This window comes from Oncorhynchus mykiss, chromosome 8 (genome assembly GCF_057628025.1).
Source record: "Oncorhynchus mykiss isolate SJ-2025 chromosome 8, ASM5762802v1, whole genome shotgun sequence".
NCBI classification, from domain to species: domain Eukaryota; kingdom Metazoa; phylum Chordata; class Actinopteri; order Salmoniformes; family Salmonidae; genus Oncorhynchus; species Oncorhynchus mykiss.
The window spans coordinates 2,937,501-2,952,065 of NC_143029.1; the positions used below are offsets into that span (position 1 = coordinate 2,937,501).

General features: G+C 43.6%; 1 protein-coding gene across 4 annotated transcripts in view; it reads right to left on the reverse strand.

The window, feature by feature from the left end:
- LOC110516791 (transcriptional activator Myb) overlaps positions 1–13,481 on the reverse strand; it is a 57,547-nt gene extending 44,066 nt beyond the window's left edge. For 2 of the 4 annotated variants that reach the window (XM_090183075.1, XM_090183074.1), the window contains exons 1-2: positions 13,282–13,481; positions 2,472–2,589 (exon numbers count right to left, since the gene is read on the reverse strand). In XM_090183075.1, coding sequence (XP_090039201.1) covers positions 2,472–2,589; positions 13,282–13,421 — 258 coding nt within the window. In that variant the 5' untranslated portion in view covers positions 13,422–13,481. The remainder of the gene's footprint in view (positions 1–2,471; positions 2,590–13,281) is intronic. The other 2 variants (XM_090183073.1, XM_090183072.1) reach the window with 1 other exon arrangement.
- Positions 13,482–14,565: the final 1,084 nt, after the last annotated feature.

Genomic DNA, 14,565 nt, shown 5'->3' on the forward strand with positions numbered 1-14,565 from the left:
ACTGAACCTGTGGCTCACATTTTCAACGTGAGTCTCTTGACCAATTCCATACCCAGAATTTGGAAATCTGCCTGTGTCCTCCCACTGCTATAAAGGGAGGAGATCCCTCAGATCCCAATAACTATCGTCCTATCTCTAAACTCCCTATCCTGGCCAAAGTCTATGAATCCCTAGTGAACTCCATATCCTGGACAAAGTCTATGAACCCCTAGTTAACTCTGTATCCTGGACAAAGTCTATGAATCCCTAGTTAACTCTGTATCCTGGACAAAGTCTATGAATCCCTAGTGAACTCCCTATCCTAGACAAAGTCTATGAATCCCTAGTGAAATCCCAGTTTTAAAAAGTCTCCATTGAAAATAACATACTGAGTGGGGTTCAGTCTGGCTTTAGATTGGGGCACTGCACCACAACTGCAGCTATGGCAGTGGCACATGACATCATTAATGCACTTGTTAAAAAGCAACATTGTGCTGCTCTGTAGATTTATCAAAGCCCTTTGATTCAGTTGACCATGAATTGCTGCCAGCTAGACTCAGTAACATTGGTCAATCACAAGTCTAACTTTTTTGAGATTAATAGAGGTGTCCCCCAGGGTTCTATTTTAGCTCCTGTGTTGTTCTCAATTTTGATTAATGATTTGTGAAATGGGATGCAACCAGCAAAGTTACATACATATATTCATGTGTTCCTTCTCTGGTTCATGCTGTTGAAGAGCTGCAGGCCTCCCTTTATGGTGTCAAACTGGTCTTGAATGTACTAGAAACAACTAAATTCATGACCTTTACCAGAGTTAGAACTCTGCCAGAGAAGGTTAGCATTGTCACACCTGATGGCTTATCCATTGAAAAAGTGTAATCCTACAAATACCTAGGTATATGGTTGGATGACAAGTTGTCCTTTAAAGTTCATGTGGATAATCTTGTGAGGAAGCTTAAATTGAAATTGGGTTTTTATTTTTGTAATAAGGCTTGCTTCCCTCTTATGGCTAGAAAGAAGCTTGTTCAGGCCACTTTTCTCTCTGTAATTGACTATGTTGACTTGTTGTATATGCGTGCAGCCTCCTCTGTCTGACAGAGACTGGACTCTGTTTATTATGCATCCTTGCGCTTTATAACAAATGCCAAGTCACTCACCTACCATTGCACCAAATGGTAGGTTGGACCTCACTTTATATAGGCAGAAAAATAAATGTGTATGTGTTCATCTACAAAGCCCTTTTTGGTAAACTCCCTCTTTACCTCTGTAGTCTGGTCTCCTTCACCACCAGCAGTTACCAGACCCGTTCTGCTAGGTGGTTGCTACTTAAAGTCCCCAGGACATTCACAGTATTAGGCAAGACTGCCTTCTCTTCTTGAACACCAGACTCATGGAATAGTCTACAATCCATGCTTCATCTAGATGTGTTAGTGACTCTGAATGGAATAGTCTACAATCCATGCTTCATCTAGATATGTTAGTGCCTCTCAATGGAATAGTCTACAATCCATGCTTCATCTAGATATGTTAGTGACTGAATGGAATAGTCTACAATCCATGCTTCATCTAGATATGTTAGTGACTCTGAATGGAATAGTCTACAATCCATGCTTCATCTAGATATGTTAGTGACTCTGAATGGAATAGTCTACAATCCATGCTTCATCTAGATATGTTAGTGACTCTGAATGGAATAGTCTACAATCCATGATTCATCTAGATATGTTAGTGCCTCTGAATGGAATAGTCTACAATCCATGCTTCATCTAGATGTGTTAGTGCTACTGAATGGAATAGTCTACAATCCATGCTTCATCTAGATATGTCAGTGCCTCTGAATGGAATAGTCTACAATCCATGCTTCATCTAGATGTGTTAGTGCTACTGAATGGAATAGTCTACAATCCCTGCTTCATCTAGATATGTCAGTGCCTCTGAATGGATTTAAAATATAGATGGGAGGCTCTGTTACAGAGGAGTGTAAATGCTTTTTTTAGTCTGGATCTGGATCTAGTCTGTTGTATTGTTGTATGTTTTAATTCTGTAATGTACTGATTGTTGCTGCCTTCTTGGCCAGGTCTCCCTTGAAAAAGAGACTCTGTGTCTCAATGGGCTTTTCCTGGTTAAATTAAAGGGTAAAAAAATTACATTAAAATAACACATTTTTTTTTTTACACTACAACACTAAAACACTAAAATAATAAAACATTGAAACAATAAAACTATAAAACACTAAAACAATAAATTAAATAAAAACACTAAAACTATAAAACACTAAAACAATAAATTAAATAAAAACACTAAAACTATAAAACACTAAAACAATAAATTAAATAAAAACACTAAAACTATAAAACACTAAAACAATAAATTAAATAAAAACACTAAAACTATAAAACACTAAAACAATAAATTAAATAAAAACACTAAAACTATAAAACACTAAAACAATAAATTAAATAAAAACACTAAAACAAAACAACTGTGTTTACCTCTTCTCTTGTCCAGCGTGTTTTCCCTTGATGGCGTTTTGCTTCCTTGGCCAGCGGTCCATCGTAGTCGTGTTCATACATCTCAATATCCTCCTCATCTTCTTCACTACTATACACACTGGAGAGATAGAGAGAGATAGAGAGAGAGAGAGAGAGAGAGAGAGAGAGAGAGAGAGAGAGAGAGAGAGAGAGAGAGAGAGGGAGAGAGAGAGAGAGAGAGAGAGAGAGACAGAGAGAGAGAGAGAGAGAGAGAGAGAGAGAGAGAGAGAGAGAGAGAAAGAGAGAGAGAGAGAGAGAGAGAGAGAGAGAGAGAGAGAGACAGAGAGAGAGAGAGAGAGAGAGAGAGAGAGAGAGAGAGAGAGAGAGAGAGAAAGAGAGATTAGAGGAACAATATAATTGTTTAAGGACAAAACACACATCAAGACAAGAGAGACAACACATCACTACATTTATTTGATTTGATTTATTTCACCTTTATTTAACCAGGTAGGCCAGTTGAGAACAAGTTCTTATTTGCAACTGCGACCTGGCCAAGATAAAACAAAGCAGTTCGACACAGAGTAACACATGGAATAAACAAACATACAATCAATAATACAGTAGAAAAATCTATAAACAGCATGTGAAAATGAGGTAGGATAAGGGAGGTAGTGGCAGGGTAGCCTAGTGGTTAGAGCGTTGGACCAGTAACCGTAAGGTTGCAAGTTCAAATCCCTGAGCTGACAAGGTAAAAATCTGTCCTGAACAGGCAGCTTCAGTGATTTTGCAGTTCGTTCCAGTCATTGGCAGCAGAGAACTGGAAGGAAAGGCAGCCAAAGGAGATTTGGCTTTGGGGGTGACCATTGAGATATACCTACTGGAGCGCGTGCTACGGGTGGGTGCTGCTATGATGACCAGTGAGCTGAGATAAGGCGGGGCTTTACCTAGCAGAGACTTGTAGATGACCTGGAGCCAGTGGGTTTGGCGACGAGTATGAAGCGAGGGCCAGCCAACGAGAGCGTACAGGTCGCAGTGGTGGGTAGTATATGGGGCTTTGGTGACAAAACGGATGGCACTGTGATAGACTGCATTCAAATTGTTGAGTAGAGTGTTGGAGGCTATTTTGTAAATGACATCGTCGAAGTCGAGGATCGGTAGGATGGTCAGTTTTACGAGGGTATGTTTGGCAGCATGAGTGAAGGATGCTTTGTTTGCGAAATAGGAAGCCGATTCTAGATTTCATTTTGGATTGGAGATGCTTAATGTGAGTCTGGAAGGTGAGTTTACAGTCTAACCAGACACCTAGGTATTTGTAGTTGTCCACATATTCTAAGTCAGAGCCGTCCAGAGTAGTGATGCTGGTCGGGCGGGCAGGTGAGAGCTGTGAACGGTTGAAGAGCATGCATTTAGTTTTACTTGTATTTAAGGCATTGAAGGCATTGAAGCTCATCTGGAGGTTAGTTAACACAGTGTCCAATGAAGGGCCAGAGGTATACAGAATGGTGTCGTCTGCGTGGAGGTGGATCAAAGAATGACCACCAAAGGTAGCTCCTCTTCCTGTTCGGGCGACGCTCGGCGGGTGTCGTCACCGGTCTACTAGCTGCCACCGATTCCCTTTTCATTTTCTGTTGGTTATGTCTGAATTGGTTTCACCTGTTTCCTGTTTGGGGTTTGTTTCAGGGCTATTTAAGCCTTCTACGCCCACCTGCTTTTGTGTGGGCTTGTTCTCTGTTCTGTTTGTGGATGGTTGTGTTTTGTTATTTTTCTGACTGTTTGGTGTCCTGTTTGGGTCGGTCATTATTTTGCCTGTTGTTTTTGGCGTGACCGGGAAATAAATACGGTTTTCCCTAAACCTCTCTGCGCCTGACTCTGCACCCACCACTCCTAGCTACGTGACAGAGAGCGACATCATTGATGTTTACAGAGAAGAGAGTCGGCCCAAGAATTTAACCCTGCGGCACCCCCATAGAGACTGCCAGAGGTCCGGACAACAGGCCCTCCGATTTGACACACTGAACTCTGTCTGAGAAGTAGTTGGTGAACCAAGCGAGGAAATCATTTGAGAAACCAAGGCTGTTGAGTCTGCCAATAAGAATGTTGTGATTGACAGAGTCGAAAGCCTTGGCCAGGTTGATGAATACGGCTGCACAGTACTGTCTCTTATCAATGGCGGTTATGATATTGTTTAGGACCTTGAGCGAGGCTGAGGTGCACCCATGACCAGCTCGGAGACCAGATTGCATAGTGGAGAAGGTACGGTGGGATTCAAAATGGTCGGTAATCTGTTTGCTTGGCCAGCCATAGAAAAATGCGTATTGAATTCTCAATTATTGTGGATTTATTGGTAGTACACAGTGTTTCCTAGCCTCAGTGCAGTGGGCAGCTGGGAGGAGGTGCTCTTATTCTCCATGGACTTTACAGTGTCCCAGGACTTTTTTGAGTTTGTACTACAGGATGCAAGCCTTAGCTTTCCTAACTGCCTGTGTATATTGGTTCCTAACTTCCCTGAAAAGTTGTATACCCTATTCGATGCTAATTCAGAACGCCACAGGATGTTTTTGTGCTGGTTAAGGGCAGACAGGTCTGGAGTGAACCAAGGACTATATCTATTCCTGGTTCAAATGTTTTTGAATGGGGCATGCTTGTTTAAGGTGGTGAGGAAGGCGCTTTTAAAGAATAACCAGGCATCCTCTACTGACGGGATGAGGTCAATGTCATTCCAGGATACCCGGGTCAGGTCGATTAGAAAGGCCTGTTCGCAGAAGTGTTTTAGGAAGCGTTTGACAGTGATGAGGGGTGGTCGTTTGGTCGCAGACCCATTACGGATGCAGGCAATGAGGCAGTGATCGCTGAGATCTTGATTGAAAACAGCAGAGGTTTATTTGGAGGACGAGTTAGTTAGGATGACATCTATGAGGGTGCCCGTGTTTACGGATTTGGGGTTGTACCTAGTAGGTTCATTGATAAATTGTGTGAGATTGAGGGCATCTAGCTTAGATTGTAGGATGGCCGGGGCGTTAAGCATGTCCCAGTTTAGGTCACCTAGCAGCACGAAAATAGATAGCTCAGAAAATAGATGGGGGGGCAATCAATTCACATATGGTGTCCAGGGCACAGCTGGAGGCAGAGGGTGGTCTATAGCAAGGTGAATTTTTAGAATTAGAAGCTCGAATTGTTTTGGTACAGACCTGGATAGTAAAACAGAACTCTGCAGGCTAACTCCGCCCACTTTGGCAGTTCTATCTTGGCGGACAATATTATAGTTAGGGATGGAAATTTCAGGGTTTTTGGTGGTTTTCCTGAGCCAGGATTCAGACACGGCTAGGACATCCGGGTTGGCAGAATGTGCTAAAGTGACTGAATTAACCCTAACACGGGTGACTGAACTAACCCTAACGTGGGTGACTGAACTAACCCTAACCCGGGTGACTGAACTAAACCTAACCCTAACCCAGGTGACTGAACTAACCCTAACCCAGGTGACTGAACTAAAACTAACCTGAGTGACTGAACTAACCCTAACCTGGGTGACTGAACTAACCCTAACCTGAGTGACTGAACTAACCCTAACCTGAGTGACTGAACTAACCCTAACCTGGGTGACTGAACTAACCCTAACCCAGGTGACTGAACTAACCCTAACCCGGGTGACTGAACTAACCCTAACCTGGGTGACTGAATTAACCCTAACACGGGTGACTGAACTAACCCTAACCCAGGTGACTGAACTAACCCTAACCCGGGTGACTGAACTAACCCTAACCCGGGTGACTGAACTAACCTAACCCTAAACCAGGTGACTGAACTAACCCTAACCCAGGTGACTGAACTAACACTAACCCGGGTGACTGAACTAACCCTAACCCGGGTGACTGAACTAACCCTAACCCTAACCCAGGTGACTGAACTAACCCTAACCCGGGTGACTGAACTAACCCTAACCCGGGTGACTGAACTAACCCTAACCCTAACCTGGGTGACTGAACTAACCCTAACCCAGGTGACTGAACTAACCCTAACCCAGGTGACTGAACTAACCCTAACCTGAGTGACTGAACTAACCCTAACCTGGGTGACTGAACTAACCCTAACCTGAGTGACTGAACTAACCCTAACCTGAGTGACTGAACTAACCCTAACCTGGGTGACTGAACTAACCCTAACCCAGGTGACTGAACTAACCCTAACCCGGGTGACTGAACTAACCCTAACCTGGGTGACTGAATTAACCCTAACCTGGGTGACTGAACTAACCCTAACCTGGGTGACTGAACTAACCCTAACCTGGGTGACTGAACTAACCCTAACCTGAGTGACTTAACTAACCCTAACCATAACCTGGGTGACTGAACTAACCCTAACCTGAGTGACTGAACTTACCCTAACCTGAGTGACTGAACTAACCCTAACCTGAGTGACTGAACTAACCCTAACCCTAACCTGGGTGACTGAACTAACCCTAACCCTAACCCAGGTGACTGAACTAACCCTAACCCAGGTGACTGAACTAACCCTAACCTGAGTGACTGAACTAACCCTAACCTGGGTGACTGAACTAACCCTAACCTGAGTGACTGAACTAACCCTAACCTGGGTGACTGAACTAACCCTAACCTGAGTGACTGAACTAACCCTAACCTGGGTGACTGAACTAACCCTAACCCGGGTGACTGAACTAACCCTAACCCAGGTGACTGAACTAACCCTAACCTGGGTGACTGAACTAACCCTAACCTGGGTGACTGAATTAACCCTAACCTGGGTGACTGAACTAACCCTAACCTGGGTGACTGAACTAACCCTAATCCGGGTGACTGAATTAACCCTAACCTGGGTGACTGAACTAACCCTAACCTGAGTGACTCAACTAACCCTAACCCTAACCTGGGTGACTGAACTAACCCTAACCCTAACCCAGGTGACTGAACTAACCCTAACCTGAGTGACTGAACTAACCCTAACCTGGGTGACTGAACTAACCCTAACCTGAGTGACTGAACTAACCCTAACCTGGGTGACTGAACTAACCCTAACCTGAGTGACTGAACTAACCCTAACCTGGGTGACTGAACTAACCCTAACCTGAGTGACTGAACTAACCCTAACCTGGGTGACTGAACTAACCCTAACCCGGGTGACTGAACTAACCCTAACCCAGGTGACTGAACTAACCCTAACCTGGGTGACTGAACTAACCCTAACCTGGGTGACTGAATTAACCCTAACCTGGGTGACTGAACTAACCCTAACCTGGGTGACTGAACTAACCCTAATCCGGGTGACTGAATTAACCCTAACCTGGGTGACTGAACTAACCCTAACCTGAGTGACTCAACTAACCCTAACCCTAACCTGGGTGACTGAACTAACCCTAACCTGAGTGACTGAACTAACCCTAACCCTAACCTGGGTGACTGAACTAACCCTAACCTGAGTGACTGAACTAACCCTAACCCTAACCTGGGTGACTGAACTAACCCTAACCTGAGTGACTTAACTAACCCTAACCCTAACCTGGGTGACTGAACTGACCCTAACCTGAGTGACTGAACTTAACCTAACCTGAGTGACTGAACTAACCCTAACCCGGCTGACTGAACTAACCCTAACCCTAACATGGGTGACTGAACTAACCCTAACCCTAACCTGAGTGACTGAACTAACCCTAACCTGAGTGACTGAACTAACCCTAACCTGGGTGACTGAACTAACCCTAACCTGGGTGACTGAACTAACCCTAACCTGGGTGACTGAACTAACCCTAACCTGGGTGACTGAACTAACCCTAACCTGGGTGACTGAACTAACCCTAACCCGGGTGATTGAACAAACCCTAACCCAGGTGACTGAACTAACCCTAACCCGGGTGACTGAACTAACCCTAACCTGGGTGACTGAATTAACCCTAACCTGGGTGACTGAATTAACCCCAACCCGGGTGACTGAACTAACCTTAACCTGAGTGACTGAACTAACCCTAACCTGAGTGACTGAACTAACCCTAACCTGAGTGACTGAACTAACCCTAACCTGGGTGACTGAACTAACACTAAACTGGGTGACTGAACTAACCCTAACATGAGTGACTGAATTAACCCTAACCCGGGTGACTGAACTAACCCTAACCTGGGTGACTGAACTAACCCTAACCTGGGTGACTGAACTAACCCTAACCTAGGTGACTGAACTAACCCTAACCTGGGTGACTGAACTAACCCTAACCTGGATGACGGAATTAACTAAATAGATTAAACAAGGAGCAGATTTATGTGAGCCCCAAATGACACACTAGTTCATATATAAAGTACACTACCCACAGGTCTCTGGTCAAAAGTAGAGCACTACGTATAGGGGATAGGGTGATAATTGGGCCTAACTAAATTATAGCAGGGTAGGGTGGTAACAGAGTAACATAACTAGTCATTATAGCAGGGTAACAGAACCAGTCATTATAGCAGGGTAGGGTGGTAACAGGGTAACAGAACCAGGAATTATAGCAGGGTAACAGAACCAGTCATTATAGCAGGGTAGGGTAACAGAACCAGTCATTATAGCAGGGTCGGGTGGTAACAGGGTAACAGAACCATTCATTATAGCAAGGTAACAGAACCAGTCATTATAGCAGGGTAACAGAACCAGTCATTATAGCAGGGTAACAGAACCAGTCATTATAGAAGGGTAACAGAACCAGTCATTATAGCAGGGTAGGGTGGTAACAGGGTAACAGAACCAGTCATTATAGCAGGGTAGGGTGGTAACAGGGTAACAGAACCAGTCATTATAGCAGGGTAACAGAACCAGTCATTATAGCAGGGTAGGGTGGTAACAGGGTAACAGAACCAGTCATTATAGCAGGTAGGGTGGTAACAGGGTAACAGAACCAGTCATTATAGCAGGGTAACAGAACCAGTCATTATAGCAGGGTAGGGTGGTAACAGGGTAACAGAACCAGTCATTATAGCAGGGTAGGGTGGTAACAGGGTAACAGAACCAGTCAATATAGCAGGGTAGCATAACCAGTCATTATAGCAGGGTATGATGGTAACAGGGTAACAGAACCAGTCATTTTAGCAGGGTAGGGTGGTAACAGGGTAACATAACCAGTCATTATAGCAGGGTAGGGTGGTAACAGGGTAACAGAACAAGTCATTATAGCAGGGTAGGGTAGTAACAGGGTAACAGAACCAGTCATTAAAGCAGGGTAGAGTGGTAACAGGGTAACAGAACCAGTCATTATAGCAGGGTAGAGTGGTAACAGAACCAGTCATTATAGCAGGGTAGGGTGGTAACAGGGTAACAGAACCAGTCATTATAGCAGGGTAACAGAACCAGTCATTATAGCAGGGTAGGGTGGTAACAGGGTAACAGAACCAGTCATTATAGCAGGGTAGGATGGTAACAGGGTAACAGAACCAGTCATTTTAGCAGGGTAGGGTGGTAACAGGGTAACATAACCAGTCATTATAGCAGGGTAGGGTGGTAACAGGGTAACAGAACAAGTCATTATAGCAGGGTAGGGTAGTAACAGGGTAACAGAACCAGTCATTAAAGCAGGGTAGAGTGGTAACAGGGTAACAGAACCAGTCATTATAGCAGGGTAGAGTGGTAACAGAACCAGTCATTATAGCAGGGTAACAGAACCAGTCATTATAGCAGGGTAGGGTGGTAACAGGGTAACAGAACCAGTCATTATAGCAGGGTAGGGTGGTAACAGGGTAACAGAATCAGTCATTATAGCAGGGTAACAGAACCAGTCATTATAACAGGGTAGGGTGGTAACAGGGTAACAGAACCAGTCATTATAGCAGGGTAGGGTGGTAACAGGGTAACAGAACCAGTCATTTTAGCAGGGTAGGGTGGTAACAGGGTAACATAACCAGTCATTATAGCAGGGTAGGGTGGTAACAGGGTAACAGAACCAGTCATTTTAGCAGGGTAGAGTGCAGTCAGTCTATACAAGCGAACACACACACACACTCTGACAAACTGGTTGTGGTGTTTTTGGTTTCCACAGAAACCCCAGGTGATCTGGCACGGCAGGTACAGGTACACCTGATCATATTAACATGACCCTGTCGTGGTCCTGTTCAGACCTGCTCCAGGTACACACACACACACACACACACACACACACACACACACACACACACACACACACACACACAGTCAGCAAAACACACACACAGATAAACAATATCACCTCCAACCCAGAGCCAATAAGATGCCAGAACAAGGTGGAAGCCAGAAAGACTCCTTTGAGTGACAGTAAAGGAGAACAGCAACCCACAATGTGTGTTTACTACAGGATAAAGGAGAACAGTAACCCACGGTGTGTGTTTACTACAGGATAAAGGAGAACAGTAACCCATGGTGTGTGTTTACTACAGGATAAAGGAGAACAGTAACCCACGGTGTGTGTTTACTACAGGATAAAGGAGAACAGTAACCCACGGTGTGTGTTTACTACAGGATAAAGGAGAACAGTAACCCACGGTGTGTGTTTACTACAGGATAAAGGAGAACAGTAACCCACGGTGTGTGTTTACTACAGGATAAAGGAGAACAGTAACCCACGGTGTGTGTTTACTACAGGATAAAGGAGAACAGTAACCCACAGTGTGTGTTTACTACAGGATAAAGGAGAACAGTAACCCACAGTGTTTTTTGTCCATTAAAATTGCATCAAATTGATCAGAAATACAGTGTAGACATTGTTAATGTTGTAAATGACTATTGTAGCTGGAAACGGCTGATTTTTAATGGAATATCTACATAGACGTACAGAGTCCCATTATCAGCAACCATCACTCCTGTGTTCCAATGGCACGTTGTGTTAGCTAATCCAAGTTTATCATTTTAAAAGGCAAATTGATCATTAGAAAACCCTTTTGCAATTATGCTAGCACAGATGAAAACTGTTGTGCTGATTAAAGAAGCAATAAAACTGGCCTTCTTTAGACTAGTTGAGTATCTGGAGCATCAGCATTTGTGGGTTCGATTACAGGCTCAAAATGGCCAGAAACAAAGACCTTTCTTCTGAAACTCATCAGTCTATTCTTGTTCTGAGAAATGAGGGCTATTTCATGTGAGAAATCGCCAAGAAACTGAAGATCTCGTATTTTGAGAAACAGACGCCTTCGAAAGTCCTCAACTGGCAGCTTCTTTAAATAGTACCCTCAAAACACCAGTCTCAACGTCAACAGTGAAGAGGCGACTACGGGATGATTACATCATAACTATGCAATAACATATATGGAGTCATTTAGTAACCAAAAAAGTGTTAAACAAAACCAAATATATTTTAAAATTGAGATTCTTCAAAGTAGCCACCCTTTGCCTTGATGACAGCTTTCAACACTCTTGGAATTCTCTCAACCAGCTTTATGAGGTAGTCACCTGGAATGCATTTTATTTAACAGGTGTGCTTTGTTAAAAGTAATTTATGGAATTTATTTTCTTCTTAATGTGTTTGATGCTAATCAGTTGTGACAAGGTAGGGGTGGTATACAGAAGATAGCCCTATTTGGTAAATACCAGGTCCGGGTCCATATTATGGCAAGAACAGCTCAAATAAGCAAAGAGAAACAACAGTCCATCATTACTTTACGACATGAAGGTCAGTCAATAAGGAAAATGTCAAGAACTTTAAAAGTTTCTTCAAGTGCAGTCACAAAAACCATCAAGCGCTATGATGAAACTGGCTCTCATGAGGACCGCAACAGGAATGGAAGACCCAGAGTTACCTCTGCTGCAGAGGATAAGTTCATTAGAGTTATCAGCCTCAGAAATTGCAGCCCAAATAAATGCTTCACAGAGTTCAAGTAACAGACACATCTCAACATCAACTGTTCAGAGGAGACTGTGTGAATCAGACCTTCAGGGTCAATTTGCTGCAAAGAAACCACTACTAAAGGACACCAATAAGAAGAAGAGACTTGCTTGGGCCAAGAAACACGAGCAATGGACATTAGACCGGGGGAAATTTGTCCTTTGGTCTGATGAGTCCAAATGTGAGATTTTTGAATCCAACTGCAGTGTCTTTGTGAGACGCAGAGTAGGTGAACGGATGATCTCCGCATGTGTGTATCGCACTGTGAAGCATGGAGGAGAAGGTGTGATGGAGTAGGAATGCTTTGCTGCTGAAGGAAAAGCAGCCAACAAGTGCTCAGCATATGTGGGAACTCCTTCAAGACTCTCCTTCAAGACTCTTTGAAGAATCTCAAATATAAAATATATTTTGATTTGTTACATGATTACATATTTCATTGTTGTGATGTCTTCACTATATTCTACAGTGGACAAAATAGTGGTATGGAAAATATTGTATTTTTTATTTATTTATGCTTTTTTCAGGGATGCTGCAGCAACCTCAGAGAGAGAGAGGCAGAGAGAGAGAGAGAGAGAGAGAGAGAGGCAGAGAGAGAGAGAGAGAGAGGGAGAGAGGGAGAGAGAGAGAGGCAGAGAGAGAGAGGCAGAGAGGGAGAGAGGCAGAGAGAGAGAGAGAGAGAGAGAGAGGCAGAGAGAGAGTGTCATCACACTAGCGCAGCGAAGGAGCGTGAGGCGAACACATGCCAGATGACTACTAGCACCTGTTATCTGAGCAAGACAGAACAAAACTACATATCCTCTCAAAAATAAAATCTCTCTCTCTGTTAGCAGCACAAAATAACGTTTTTAAACAACTTCTAACTCCAACCGCAACAATCCACATGCAGGAAATCGACACATAATTTTAAATGTTAACGCAGTTGTTGAGAGACACAGATAAATTAAATGATAGTCCATCTAAAAGCCCCGACAGCAGCTTCTGTAGTATTTGTAGTTATTCTACCTGTGTCTTGGCCGCCTGGCCATGCGAAGGGTAGTTTCTGTAGAGAGCAACTCGATGTCCGTGTCCTCTCGGAGCGCTGCGGTGCCGTTCTGTTCTGACTGTCTCTCCTGTCTGCCGAGGAAGAAGGAGCAGGTTGACATTAAAATAGTGAAGGATCACGCAGGCTTGTAAACAGAGCGGAAAGCCACGAGTCCCGCTATAGCCCCTCCTCCTCCCTACCTCCTCCTCCTCCTGCAACTCGCTCCGTTTGGCGCCCTGACATAGGCGCGTATTCCTTACTCTTTCCGCGCTTAAACTCTGTCGCTACTTTTCAAGAGGTTCACTCTAGTTTTTCTTGGAGAAAAAAAAGAGTAAATTGTGGACAGGGAACGGGGGGTTATTGTATCTGACGACAATGTAAACAATTGTGGACTTAATGTTTTGGCATGGAGTTGAGTGGACCGCGAGGTGAAGCAAGGTGGCATGATGGTTTATTTTTCTCCTCTCTCTGCCTGTTGCTGGGCTGCTGCAGTCATTTGATTATTTATCGTGTTACTGAAGTAGGCTACCACCTCTATTCATATCGATCTTGCGTCGTATTGATAACGCCTCAAATGATTAAGCCTGGTGCTTTTTTTGAACGGCAGTGGTACAAAACACTTTGTGTCCTAAATGAAGGGTAACGTTGCTCTTGTATCGTGAGATGAGTCATTCATGTCACTTCATGATCGTAGTCTATTCCTAGGCTACTGTAACCTATTTCATAACGCGTATTGATAGGCTAAGGCCTCAAATAAATTAGTGAGTTTGTCAACAGCAGTGGTCGATTCTTTGTGTCTAATGTCAATAGGGAAAAATGCTCTATTAATGAAATGAAGTTTATAATGATGTATAATTAGATCGTAGTTACCTATTTATAACTAGGCTATTGTAGCCAGTTCATATCGGGTATTGATCAAAATGAGGGAGTTTTTGAAAAGTAGTGGTAAATTATGTGTGTGACTTTATGTCAGTGGGGAGAGCGCTGTTGTAGCCTAATGATGAGATATCAGTCACCATAAATCGTTCACTTTCACTTTGAGGTGAAATGACATGCTCTGTTCACTACCTTCAGATAGCACCATATTCTCATTATCACTCGGGCAACGTGTCTGGGTTTAAGTTCATTGTCACACTGTGGATATTACTTTGATCTAAATGTGTGTTTTTACAGGTCCATTAAAAACAAGCCAGTCTGGGACAACCGGTTTTTCCTCATAAACACAAAACTAGAAGTCAAGTTTTTTTTGTTTGTAAACCCACATA